The sequence below is a fragment of the Schistocerca nitens genome, chromosome 2 (assembly GCF_023898315.1).
Source record: "Schistocerca nitens isolate TAMUIC-IGC-003100 chromosome 2, iqSchNite1.1, whole genome shotgun sequence".
NCBI lineage: Eukaryota > Metazoa > Arthropoda > Insecta > Orthoptera > Acrididae > Schistocerca > Schistocerca nitens.
In genome coordinates, this window is record NC_064615.1 from 271331850 (window position 1) to 271345555 (window position 13706).

The 13706-nt window shown below is 42.4% G+C and overlaps 1 protein-coding gene across 1 annotated transcript in view; it reads right to left on the reverse strand.

Moving 5' to 3' along the window:
* Window positions 1–13706, reverse strand: part of LOC126236013 (RNA polymerase-associated protein RTF1 homolog) — a 127336-nt gene that overhangs the window by 103563 nt on the left and 10067 nt on the right. The window contains exons 3-6 of the mRNA XM_049945025.1: window positions 12569–12758; window positions 11615–11823; window positions 2565–2823; window positions 77–169 (exon numbers count right to left, since the gene is read on the reverse strand). Coding sequence (XP_049800982.1) covers window positions 77–169; window positions 2565–2823; window positions 11615–11823; window positions 12569–12758 — 751 coding nt within the window. The remainder of the gene's footprint in view (window positions 1–76; window positions 170–2564; window positions 2824–11614; window positions 11824–12568; window positions 12759–13706) is intronic.

Here is a 13706-nt window from a genome sequence, read left to right on the forward strand (position 1 = left end):
CATGCAGCAGTAAGTTTCGAAGACCAATGACACTCATCAGGCTTTAATTATGTTCATGCTGAGACTGAATACGTACCTCTCCATCTTATGCCTAGATAACCTTATTTTACTTAAGTCTTCTTTTTTGGTTACAAAGTTAACTTTCTTCGTTTTTGTACTGGATACTGACCTAAAAGCATTGAATTATGTATAAGCATAGACATAAATAGGTACAGTATACTAAAAATGACTTATAGAAACATGATACAGTTAAAAATAAAAAGATTTTCTCATACATGTAAATTGTGTGTGTGTGTGTGTGTGTGTGTGTGTGTGTGTGTGTGGGCGCGCGCACAATTTTTCAGCAGTAAGTATTTTTACTTCCATTTCGCAGCTTAACAAATGCACAACTGCAGAGTTCCAAAACACAGATGTGACAGAAGAATTGATCATAAGTGATATGCTTTTTCACACGGTGAAGTATAGTTCAGTCTATTATGAGGTGCTGCAAAATTCTCCACAAAAGTTTGAGGGTTTTGCATGTATACTGTATATCCATGTGGTTTATCCTACGATGTTTCACTGTGGTTTGACTGAAGTGCTTGTTATTTTAGACTGTCTGCAGCAATTTACTTATAGTAATACAAATTATTATATAGTAATGTTTCTTGGTGCTTTCTTAAGGAAAGGAGCTGAATCAGTTAGTATGAAATATGGTTTCATCGATCACATTAACAATGCAATCAGATTTTGTAGACCTTCTAGAAGGTTTGTCTGGCTCTGTTCTTTATACAAATTTTTCTAAGGATTGTGAACATTTTATTCCATCTTACTTTGTCGAAGACTTTTTCAAGGCCCACAATTACTAGGAAGGTTTCTTGACTTTATTTGATTTGCCTTTGTCAGTCATTCTTAACATCACCTGCATTTCCATACAATGGTAATTGTAAGGTATGATAAATTCTGTGTGAAAAGATGTAAAATGTTTCAACACTATCACTTGTATTTTCTTCAGCATTACACACATATTTATAAAATACTTCCTCATTTAACTTTTCTTGACATCATCTACTTGGATGTCATCATTCTTGGTCTGTTCAAATTAAGCTCATCAACAATAACATTTTCACTTATTCTCATCCATTCCAAATCCCACGTCAAAGGCTCTCTAACATTTGCACTCTAGCTTGGCAAAGGATTTAATCTGAAAGCTAACGAAGTTTTCATTGTCTTTTGTGTGTGTCTTTAGATGACTCAGCACTTCTCCTATTCAATGGGTGCCCTCCTTGTCTCCTAAATTATAAATGTTAGTTCACTGGAGACTTGGGCTTTCAGAGGGATAAAAGCACACTTACTAAATAGTACTCTAACTATTTAATTTCATAAAATTATCTATATTGAACTTATCTCTCACGTCATCCTGTCCCAACCTAACTCCACCAAAAATATTCTGAAGTATGAGAATAGTATGACCCTAATTACTTAGTATTGCTCAGAACTATGATAACTAAGTTTTGAATCTAAATCAACTCTCTTATCTCCAGTAGTACTTATTCACACAATTACTGAAACATATTCATTGGATACTGTGGCAACTCCAAGTACGCACCAATACATCATTTCATATCACCCCAATTATAATTTATGTCACTTAAAGGTTGGCATGTGATAGCTTGAATTTCAACAGTCTTGTTTTCATGTTCCCATCTAGCACTTAATGCCTCCTCTATGTGGTGAGAAGCAATTTATCATAATATTATTTAATTATCATAATATTATTTAACTTAAATAATGAATGATGTTTAAACCCAATATCTAAGAGCTGACCATTTTTGTGCTACGTGCTATTGATTTATGAGAACTAGCCCTTCAGCAGATACTTGCCCCTCATCAATTCTACTCAAGTCAACCCCATCTTTCACCATGTAAGTGGTCTTTTTGATCTTTTTAACTGTTTTTCCCATGTTCCCTTGTCCTTTTTTTCTGTTTATTTATTTACTGCCATCACATTATCCTTCATTTCTATGTTTACCTTAAAGTTCTTTCTCGTTTTGTGATCTCATTTTTCACTTATCAACAGTTTTAGGTTCTCTACAACTATTCAGAATTAGAATCTCAACTACTGTGATCTCCTGGCCTGTAATTGCAGCAAATTTTCTGTTCATACTTTACCTATGTCCCTTCTTTAACTTTTCTCCCTTTTTGTGTTTTATCTATTTACAAGGAAATACTTTTTACTTCCAAATACAAAATATAATAAAGCACATTTTGTTTTCACTTGTCATGCTCCTACAGTTGTTTCAGTTTCAGCAATTAGCATGTATATTCTAGTATCCTGACCACGACTTTTAACAATATATAACTTTCTTGAGGAAATACAGGATACCTAAGAAGAAAATAATATCATTTCTTTAAACACCTTAACAGCTTTCTGCAGAAAAGTGCGAGTCAAAGCAGAAAAGCAGTTAAAGGAAGCACCACCCAGCATAGAAACCTGATACACAAAAATGCAATTTACATAAGCTGATTTTAGTTATAGACCTGCTAATGACTGTCAATGTATACAGTATCAGAAAACTACTCACTTCTTGTCAGATTCCGAGTCACTACTGCTCCGAGAGCTGCTACTACTACTCCTGCTTCTCCTTTGAGTTTCTTCCTTCTCAGACTTCTCACTGTCTGACCCACTGTCATCAGTGTACACTTCAGAGGCTTTTAGCTTGGTTTTAGAGCTACTGGATTTTTCCTCGGGTTGTTCGCCATCCTCTTCCTGCTCTTCAGTAACTTCTTTCTCCTCTTCTTTCCTCTTTTCCTGCTCAATACGTTGCTGCTTCTCCTTCTCCTCTGAAATACAATCAATAATTATGTACAAAAACACTGATACTGATCTTCTGTCATAGTTATGTTAATTTTATAACCACCAAATGACTGCCAAATTAAGCACCTCACACAAGACATAATTAAAAACAAAGTGAGACCCTTAAATTATGTTGTTCTGTATACCCTGGACTTAGTCTTGAGAACCACTGTTTACACCTCATATCTCATCTGATCAATAGTTTACAGATTTCCTTTGTTCCTGTAGCTATGGATGTATGTATATATGTGTGTGTGTGTGTGTATATCAACACTGCTTCTGCTATGCGGTTCTAGGAACTGGTACATAAACACACTATTGCAATCACAGTGGCCTTTACAACTTGTGCATGCCCAGTTAATTTTTATTCACATAACTTTCCTGCCTGGACGTCAGAATAGGCAGTATTGCAGCTTAATAATTAACATGGAGTGAAGGGACAACTTCCATGTAACTGGTTCATCAAAATACCATGTGAATACCTGTTGGTTAATTGGCTGGGCTGGTGGTGGGGCTTAAGGGGGTAAACAACAAGGTCATCAGATCATCTGTCAAGAGAGAGATCTGGGGTTGGACATCATCATCAGAGATAAACTTGACTGAAATATGAAAGTGTGAACGATTGGTATAATCTAGGCACTGAAAGCAATACCGATGCCAGAGCAAACATAATTTGAAGAAAATCACAAATGTGTCAAGACCAGTAATAGTAAGAGCAGGTGAAGGGTCTCCCAGGGCTCATCTGTGGTGAGAGAAACCCCACCAGCATCTGACTTCCGACAACCCAATTAAGGGCGACTACAGTAACAGCATCAAGAATGCCTTCTAGCTGGGAGATTTGTAACAGCTAAAATGAGAAGGCTAGAAATTTAATGGCTGTCAGTTGGACCTACAATAATAAAATAAGCCGACAGAAGCAATAAGGTCAACAGGAGTGTGAGGGCCAGGCAAGTGCCCCCAGAACTCTGAATGTGATGGAGGGCATTACTATCACAGCCATCCTGACCCAATCCATTATAGAGGAGGAAGTACAAACACTATTACTAGAGTGCTTCCCTTAAAACTGAAATTAGAGTGCAGCATAAAAATGAGGGTTAACTGCATCTAAAAGCAATTAAAACGCGAGAAGAGGGATGATGAAGGCGCATGGCGAAGGAGGTAGGGTCAATGGCCCCGAGATCCAGCAAGCAGCAGTAGACACCTTAATCTGAAGCACTCTGCCCACACCCCTACAACAGTTTAAAAGGTTATATCCAAGTATAAACACAACTTACATGGAGAAAACTGAAAACATACTAGAGTCATTCACCAATATTAGAAGCAAAAAGTCTGCAACAGTTTGCTTAACAGAGAGAGCCAGAAGGAGGGGACATTTCACCAGGATGTGACCTATCTGTAAGGTTCCACATCCACAAGGGATGGCCTATCACATAAAATAAAACTACGCATTAATCTGATATGACCAATCGAGAGTTGGCACAGAATGAACTACTTCTGGGAGAAAAGGAAGGAGGAGCACCACGCAGTGGCAGCACACCAGATTTTGTTCCATCTCCAAGTAAGATCTGAAAAATCACAACTGTGATTGTCAAAACAATTGTTGGGCAAGTAATCGCTTCAGTACTCAAATGGTTGACCAATTCATCCCCTGAGGTAACCGTGACTTGCGACTCAGAAAAGACAACCAAGACATGCAGCACAAGCAGTACAGAGAAATGTCATCAGACAGAGATGAGAGCAACATCTACCATAGCCTGGATATCACTCACTGATCCACTATAAATTAGAATGTAGTTGAGGGAGGTGTCTAACAAAATGTAGGTCTCCGTTCATGGCCGTAGCTCTGGTGTTCCTGCATGTTCCTGGCAACAAATGATGTTACCGACCAGCAGGAGATTTAATTATCCAGGGTTTTAAGTTCACCAGTGTAAATGATGGTAGCATCCTCATACTCCTGAAGAACTGACATGAAGAGACACTGAGGGCAACAAATTATTTTTGTTGTTCCTAAATTATAGTCTGTGTACTAACCACAAGTGGGTGTGTGGAAAATAGCAGGAGTACATTCTGAGGAAGCTAGGTGGTTTGGTTTTGTTTTGCTTTAGGGCGCAAAAACAACTGGGGTCATACACGACAAAGTCAAAACTATGGAAAACAAAGACAGAGGGGAGTTAAAAAATAACTAAATGTCAGTCCCAATGGACATAATAGAAAACAGCTAAAAACAGGCACATGGAAAAAGGGCTAAAAAAGCGCAATACAGAAACGGAGGTCCAAAACTAAAAATTAAACGGCCTTCGCCACATTTCTTTGGTGGATAAAAAGTATGACGCGGTCGACAGCCCGTGTGCCATTTGCTAAATTGGCCGATAACTCAGACGGCAAATCCAAATGGGAACGTAAAAGGTTAAAAAGTGGGCAGTCCAACAGGAAGTGGCCGACAGTTAAAACTTAAGTATAATGTGTACAAAGTGGCAGGGTAGCGCCACTTAGCAAATGACAATGGCTAAAAAGGCAGTGCCCAATACACAACAGAGTTAAAATAACCTCCTCCCAGTAGGAGAGCCGAGAGGAGGTTGTCCAAGCCGCTGGGAGAGGCTTAATAAGCCGGAAGCCGTAGCTTATTCCCGTGAAGGGAGGACCACTGGTGATGCCAAAAGGACTCCACCTCCTGACAGACGGCAACACAGAGATCATCGGAGGGAATATAGGTACTTGCACGCTGAGGTATGAGGACTGCAGCTTTGGCAGCAGCCTCATTCCCTGGCAGACCAACATGACAAGGAACCCACAGAAACATGACACTGGCTCAACCAAGAGTGAGCAGTTGACAGTTTTCTTGGACTCGCTGCACTAAGGGATGGGCAGTATACAGTGCACATAGACTTTGGAGGGCACAGAGTGAGTCTGAGCAGAGGACACAATTGAAAAGGTTGTGTCACCGGATGTACTCCATGGCCTGATAAGGCAAAGAGCTTGGCTGTAAATACTGAGGAAGCTGCCGGAATCCGGTATTGAAAGACACGGGTGCCAATGACGAAGGCACACCCGACCTCACAGCCAATCCGAGAGCCATCAGTGTATACAAAGGTACTATCGCGAAGTTCCATGGTAAGGCCATGAAACTGAAGGCGATAGACCGAGGCTGGAGTAGTGTCTTTAGGAAGTGAATGAAGGCCAAGGTTAACATGGGGCGCTTCATGAAGCCTTCAGGGTTCACACCCCCAGGAAAGGTGCAGGTAGTGTGAAGTTAAGCCGCCGTAGCAAGTGCCAAAAGCAGGGTCCAGGAGGTAACAGAGAAGAACAAGCCCCATACTGACGATCAAAGGAATCATCAAAGGAGGCGTATGATGGGTGGCCACACTTAGCAGACAAATGGCATGCTGAGGAGAAAGTCACGGCAGTAGGACAGTGGTAGTCCAACAGCTTCAGCATACAGACTCTCTACCAGGCTGGCGTAAAATGTGACCGTGGCCAAATGAATGCCACGTTGGTGGATAGTGTTGAGACGGCGTAAGAGGAAACGGCATGCAGACGCATACACAAAGCAACCATAGCCGAGTTTCAAACGGACAAGGGGCCGGTACAAACGGAGGAGGGTGGTTCGATTGGTGCCCCCAGGAAGTACCATTGAGAACATGTAGGACATTGAGGAACCACGTACAGCGGGCTGCCAGGTAAGATACATGGGGGAACAAAGGAAGTTTCCTATTGAGCATGAGCCCCCGAGTTTCATAGTATCAACGAATGGAAGGGCAACAGGCCCAAGATGTAAAGATGGTGGGAGAAACCACTTGCGTCGCCAAAAATTCATACTCACGGTTTTGTCAGTGGAAAAGTGAAAGCCACTGTCGATGCTCCAGGAGTAAAGATGATCAAGACACTGCTGAAGACACCACTCAGTGAGACAGGGCCGTTGAGAACTACAATAGATGGCAAAAATCGACAACAAAAAGGGAGCCGGAGATGCCTGGTGGGAGACAGGCCATGATAGGGTTAATGGTGATAGCAAAGAGGACGACACTCAGAGCAGAACCCTGAGGCACGCCGTTTTCCTGGATAAAAGTGTCTGCCAAGGCAGAACCCACATGCACCTTGAAAACTCTATCTTTTAAAAATGCCTGAAGGAAACAGGGCAGGCGCCCACGGAAGGCCCACATGTAAAGTGTGCAGGATGCCAGTTCTCCAGCAGGTGTTGTAGGCCTTCTCCAAATCAAAAAACATGGCCATAGTCTAGGATTTCCGCAAAAAATCAATCATGACATGGGTGGACAAAGCAACGAGATGGTCAACTGTAGAATGCCACACTCTAAATCCACATTGTGCATTTGTCAGTAAATTGCAAGACTCGAGCCACAATACCAGCTGGGATACTTTCCATCAACTTGCAAACACAGCTGGTGAGAGAGATGGGGTGGTAGCTAGAAGGAAGGTTTTTGTCCTTACCAGGCTTAGGTATGGGTTTACCAGGCTTAGGTATGGGTATGGTGATGGCTTCACACCAGTGTCTCGAAAATGTGCCTTCTGCCCAGATGTGGCTGTTCGTGGTAAGCAGAAAGTGCCCGCAAGAGAAAGGTGCTGCAACATCTGAATGTGGATGGCGTCCGGCCCTGGGGCAGCGGATTGGGATGAAGTGAGAGCATGATCTAGCTCCCTCATAGTAAAGGCGGCATTGAAGCGCACACAATGCGGAGAAGAAAAGGGTATCACCCAAGCCGCCTCCTCTCGTTTCCGATGGAGGAAGGCAGGGTGACAAGAGCTCGAAATTTCACCAAAATGATGGCTCAAGGTGTTGGAGTAGCAACAGAGTCCACAATAACCATCTGCAACTGTGAAGCCAGAAATGGGGGAATGGATCTTGGTCCAAGAGAGCCGTTGGAGGTTGGCCCACATGACAGAGGAAGGGGTGGAACTGTTAAAAGAACTAGTGAATGAAATCCAGTTAGCTCGTTTGCTATCCCAAAGAACACGATGACACTTTGCACACATCTGTTTATAATGAACGCAGTTTGCCAACATAGGATGACTGTTAATAACATGGAGATCATGACTCCGTGTGTGGATTTCATCATGGCTTGCCTCAGTCCACCAAGGGACTGGGACACAACGTGATAAAGAGGAATTGCGAGGAATGGAACATTCTGCAGCACTAAGGATAACGTTGGTGAGATAGTCCACCTCGTCATCACAACTGGAGAAATCTTGTTCTTCGAAGGTCGCCAGGGAGGAGAAAAGCTGCCAGCCAGCATTAGTAAGCTGCCATTTGGGCATGCACATGGATGTGGGAGGAGTAAGCAAACGGAGAGCACATGGGAAATAGTCGCTCGAGTAGGTGTCCGAAAAAACGGACCACTCAAGATGATGGGCAAGCTGGGCAGTGCAATGCAAAAGGATAGGTCCAAATGGGAATAGGTGTGTGAGGACCCTGAAAGGAATGTGGGTGCTCCAGTGTTAAGGCAGAAGAGGTTGACTTGATTAAGAAGGTCGGCCAAGAGCGCACCTCTCTGACAGGTCCTGGGAGAACCCCAAAGGGTACAATATGCATTGAAGTCACCAAGTAGCAAAAATGGGGGAGGTAGCTGCCCAATAAGCTGAAGGAAGTCTGCCCTGGTGACATCGAATGACGGAGGGACATAAATGGTACAGAGGGAAAAAGTCAGGTGGGGAAGGAAAAGGCAAACTGCAACCGCTTGAAGACAGGTAGTCAGGGAGATGGGTTGACTATGAATGTCATACCGTATGAGCGGCATGACGCCCCACGAGATGGAATGCCGACCTCAGGGGGAAGGTTAAAATAAATCAGTAAGTAATGTGAAAGCTCAAAGTGGTTGTGAGGACACAATTTCGTTTCCTGAAGGCAGAGTACAAGGGATGCTACGATGCTAAAAGCATCCATAAATCCTCTTTGTGGGACCAACAGCCATGTATGATCCATTGGAGGACAGTCATGAGGAGGAAGAGATGTAGGGTGTCAACTCTGCAGCCGCCGAGTGACAGCCAGTGTAGCGTCACTACTACAGGCTACAGGGCACAGAAGCAGGAGGTTCCTGCTCCCAAAGGTCCACAGAAGCATCAGCTTGCTTGTGCAGTCAGTCGGTGGAGTCCAACACTGAAAAACAGTTGGTGGTGCGCACCGGGGATCTGGAGGCTGGCCAGGCTGAGGTACCACATGGCGACATCGTCGAGCAGGATCTTAAGAGTTGGCGAAGGAGAAGGACTTCAAACCTTTCCGGTTGGAGGAAGACGTGGGTGTTGTTAGGCTGGAGGGATGGAGGAAGTCTTCATGGGAGTACTCCTCCTGTCCTTTCCTGCCTACTGGTTGTATAGCTGGTGGCTTCACCCCTTGAGGCGAGAGTTAGTTTGTTTGACAGTGGAATGGGCGGGTGGGGGATGGCGATGCTGCCTTGACACTGTGCGATTTCACAACTGCAGAGCTGAATTTGAGGACGCATGCCTGCGTGGCCATGTCCTTCATGGAGCGAGGGGTAACAAGAACAGAACTATAGGTGCCAGACAGGAGATAGCCAGTAACTTGCGAGCTACTTGGTAAGGCACTTTTTCCTTTACCCGAATCTCTTGGACAACTGGCTCATGAAGATACACGGGACAATCCCAAGAGGAGGCGGCATGGTCGCCATTGCAGTTGATATAGTGGGAAGAAGGAGGCGGACAATCGCCCTCGTGTGCATCCCTACCACAGGTTACACATTTGGCTGGATGTCGACAAGACGTTCTAGTGTGATTGACACAATGACACCAGCAGTAGTGCATTGGTTCAGAATGTATGGCCTGCTTTGATCTTGGACAGCAGCACCACTCTATCAAAGGTGAGGAAAAGAGTTTGGGTGGGCACAAAGGAGGAATCTACCTTTTTCATTACACAATGGAAGGCAATGACACCTGATCTGCGAAGTAAGATTGGATTTCAGCCTTGGTTAGACCGTCGAGCAGCCTGGTGTAAATTACACCACGGGAAGAATTCGAAGTTCTATGGGCCTCAACACAAAAAGGGTAGCCACGGAGAAGTGAGGCGGCAAGCAGTTGTTGTGCAGTCTCCAAAAGCAAAGTGCCATTCTGTAAATGAGAGCAGGATTTCACAGGGACAGCAATTGCATCAACACCTTTCTGAATAATAAGCGGATTTACCGTGGTGAAGGACTGACTGTCTTCAGAATGTGAGACCAGGAGGAACCGTGGTGCACCAGGAAGGGTCATCGAATCATTAACCTCATGACATTTACGTTTCGTAGTCATTGATTGGGAAGATGACTGACTCATTGCGAGAAAATCCCCCATGATTGCCAGCGTCTCTGATGGTGCACTCCTTCCAACTGGGAGATCCCTTAACAAGGGGTGCACCCACCTTAGATGATTGTTCACACCTCAGGTCACACCTCCTGAACATCTGACAGTGGGACCAATCAGCAATTTGGGAAGGTTGCCGCTCAGGCAGTCACCCCTCCCCGGGCCTGGCCAGGGGGTACATGCGAACCCTACCTGTTGACCCAGGGCTGGGAATTACGCATTACCCAGTCACCTGTTACGCGTCAAAAGGAAGAGTAACATTCAAAAGTGAGCTTTGTGGGATGCTGGTCTCTTGAACCCATGGGAGCTGAGTGATGTACCAAATCTAACTCTAAACAGGTAGGATGAAAGACTGTAATGAAGTGTTGGGATTTATAAAAAGCCTGTTTGGTTGCTGTTTTGGAGCTAACGAGATGGTTGGTTGTTGACGGTTCTTCCGCGAACTACTGACAAGTGGATGAAGGGTCCCACGATTCAAGATCCCAGTACATGTGCCGAGCTACCATCCTCTTGAGCAGTTTGCAGAGCAAGTTGGTGAGGCTAATTGGTAGGTAGCTGTATATGGAAACAAGGTTTCCACCTAGTTTAAGGATTGGGATGACGAAACTATCTTGTCATTGGGAAGAGGAGAAACCTACTACTAAAACATGTTAAGGCCGGGGCATATGGTGTGATAAGTAAAGAGCCTGAAGGGACCCCTGCAACAGGTAAATACTGGAAGTGGGTTCTGCTCCTCCAGCTCGATGTGGGGAGAGGTTCCCGAAATGGTGCCCCCTGGAACCATGAGACAGATGGGCCTATGACCCCCATGGTAGAGTTTATTTGCACTACTACCGATGAACTGAGCACAGTAGTGGCAAAAGCCAGGATTATTGGTAGTGGATACAAACAATCAGTTTTTTCCAAGCTACAAAATGTGAAAGGCAATGTGCGACTTTCAGTTCCTGGATTTTGTGTCCCTTGATGGAAGTAGCACGGTTCAGAGATGGAGGAGGGTCATTCCCCAAACTGACACAGGCAAGTGATCATCCACAATCTCAGCACATCAGTTCAGGTGTTCACTGGGAAGAAGTCCTAGTATTTGCATTTAAAACATGGCACTGGTGGTGGGAAATATGGCTTCACATCGCCACAAAAACCATGATTTTGACCCTATCTGGAGACAGACCCTCTTAAAAATTAGGATGAATGCACCAGAGTCAACCTTGCTGTATAACAAACCTTGACAAACGACATACAAAGTGGATCCCCCAAAGTGTTCATCTGTCTGCAGTGTTAGGTCCTGGTGAAAATTTGAGGGAAAGGGAGCAGAAAAGTAAATTCAAATATTTTTCATAAATATAATACTCAAACTGTATGGTAGTTATGTGCCTTCAACTAGTTTTGTGCGTTTGGGGAAAGGGTGATGAGGGGGCATACATATGCTGAAAAAATTTTAAACCAATCCTTTCTCACAAAAAATATTTCTCATACCTCTTTCTCTTTTCTCCTCACGGCGTGCTTTTAGCAAATTCATTGCATGCACTTTCCTGTCAACTTTGCCTCTATTTTCTTCAACAGTTTTCTTTCTCTCCTTACACCTTTCTTTCACATCAATCTTTTCCTCTTTCTTCTTTCCTTGATCTTTCTTTTTCTTCATTTCCTGCTTTTTTGCTAGTCGCAGCTTCTTTTCTATCTCAAATCTATAAAGCAAAATAAAAAATGAAATCTTAAACAACAGACAATCTTTTTTTTATTGCATTGACTATGAAGCATAGTGTTGCTGCAATGAATACAAGTTGTTCTAAAGAAAAACACAGCACAGGTGAGTCATGTGTAAACAATAAAGAAGGTAATGAATGGACAGCACAGAAAAAATGTCTGCACATTAGTGTGCAGTTACATTTTTTTTTCAGCAACAGAGAAACATGCACTACTTAATTTTGTGAGAAACATGCTCTAACCAACTGAGTTGGTTAGACAATAATGTAGTTTTCCCATCCCTCACAAAGCACATCTAGAGGGTAAGGTTCACAAATATTGCCACAGTAATATCGAACAATGTAACTTGTAATTATCTCCATACTCTTGTGATGAGATGTCTTTCTCGTCTAACTGTAACAAAGTGTCTACAATAACTTATTACTTGAATGGTGTGTAATTTAGGAGATATCGAAATAACTGCATTGTACACTCTCTCGTTTAAAGCATTAATTGTGTTTTATCAAAAACATTAGTAGCAGGATTGCTTTCCAAATAAAATTAAAGATGTGCCTTTACAACACTTCTCATAAAACCTTGATTTTGATGATTCATCTGAAATATAACACACAAATATTTAAATATTTTTGTTATACTGATTTACTCACAAGATGATATACACAAACTCTTAAACAACTAACCAATTGAAACTGTTAAACCACAACTGTTAAACAAAACTGTACAGACCTTGTCTTCATTACTTCTCTTTGTTCAATTCTCTTGAATATTTCTTGCTCCCTCTCTTTCTCTGTCATCTGGGCAAGTCGAGCTTGGTCTTCCTCATCACCCATCAGGTTCTCATCATAGCCATCATTGAACTCTTCCTGACTCAGATCTGAGCTGTCACTGTCACTTCCTTCAGAGTCCGAAACCTCACCTAATAGCAGGAAAATAATGTTGACAACTGACTCTGTAGCATAACATCTTGTCTGAAAACTGCACATGATGATTACATGCGTCCAACTAAATTTCAAATATAAAGTCCACATATATTATGGTACACATCTTCAGCATTAGTCACATCTACCTGGTAATTACTTTGGGTAGACTCACAGAGACTACTTAAAAAATCTGATAAGAACTGGACAACTTGAAAATATCTGAATTATGCTTAACCTGTGTCCAAATGGGCATTCTCAGGTGATGGATGTAGACAGCAGTTATGCATCTTTAATGAAGAACAGACTGTACAGTAACTTACAGACTTTTTCAATTGTTGAATGCATCTACAGTTTATAGTGTTAATGAAGTAAAGACTACATGTTAACTATTTTACGTCTGATAAGTTGTTTCATTTCTATTCTTCATCTTTCTCACTTTTGTGCTCAATTTTCAATCATACTTCTAAGACTGCACAACAGTACTGATTAGATCATTTAAGCAACGATGTAATGGCAAGTGAGCTTTTCAAATGACAACTTACTACTTTTCGACTGACAGTACATAAAAATGTGCAATAATCCATATGCATATAGCAATGGCAGTCTTTAATGAATAGAAACTAAAAAATGAAATTACTATACAGTAAAAATACAATCTTCCAGCAAGTGATACGATAACTCAAACAATAAGTAATAAAAATGCTCTCTTTGGAACAAAAAATTGCTTTTCGCATGATACAAGAGGAAAGAGGATGAAGAAAAATTAATTGCTGACCCCCTCCCCCGATCCTGTATTCCTTGACTGAGTTGTTGTGTGGTGTTATATAACATTACAAAGGAATGGTATGTATCCCTAAGTATTCCTACTGACAAATGATAACTCATGAAAGATTATCTTATAATATGTAAATGTAGAGGCGAACACAAATACTGACCATGTCTTA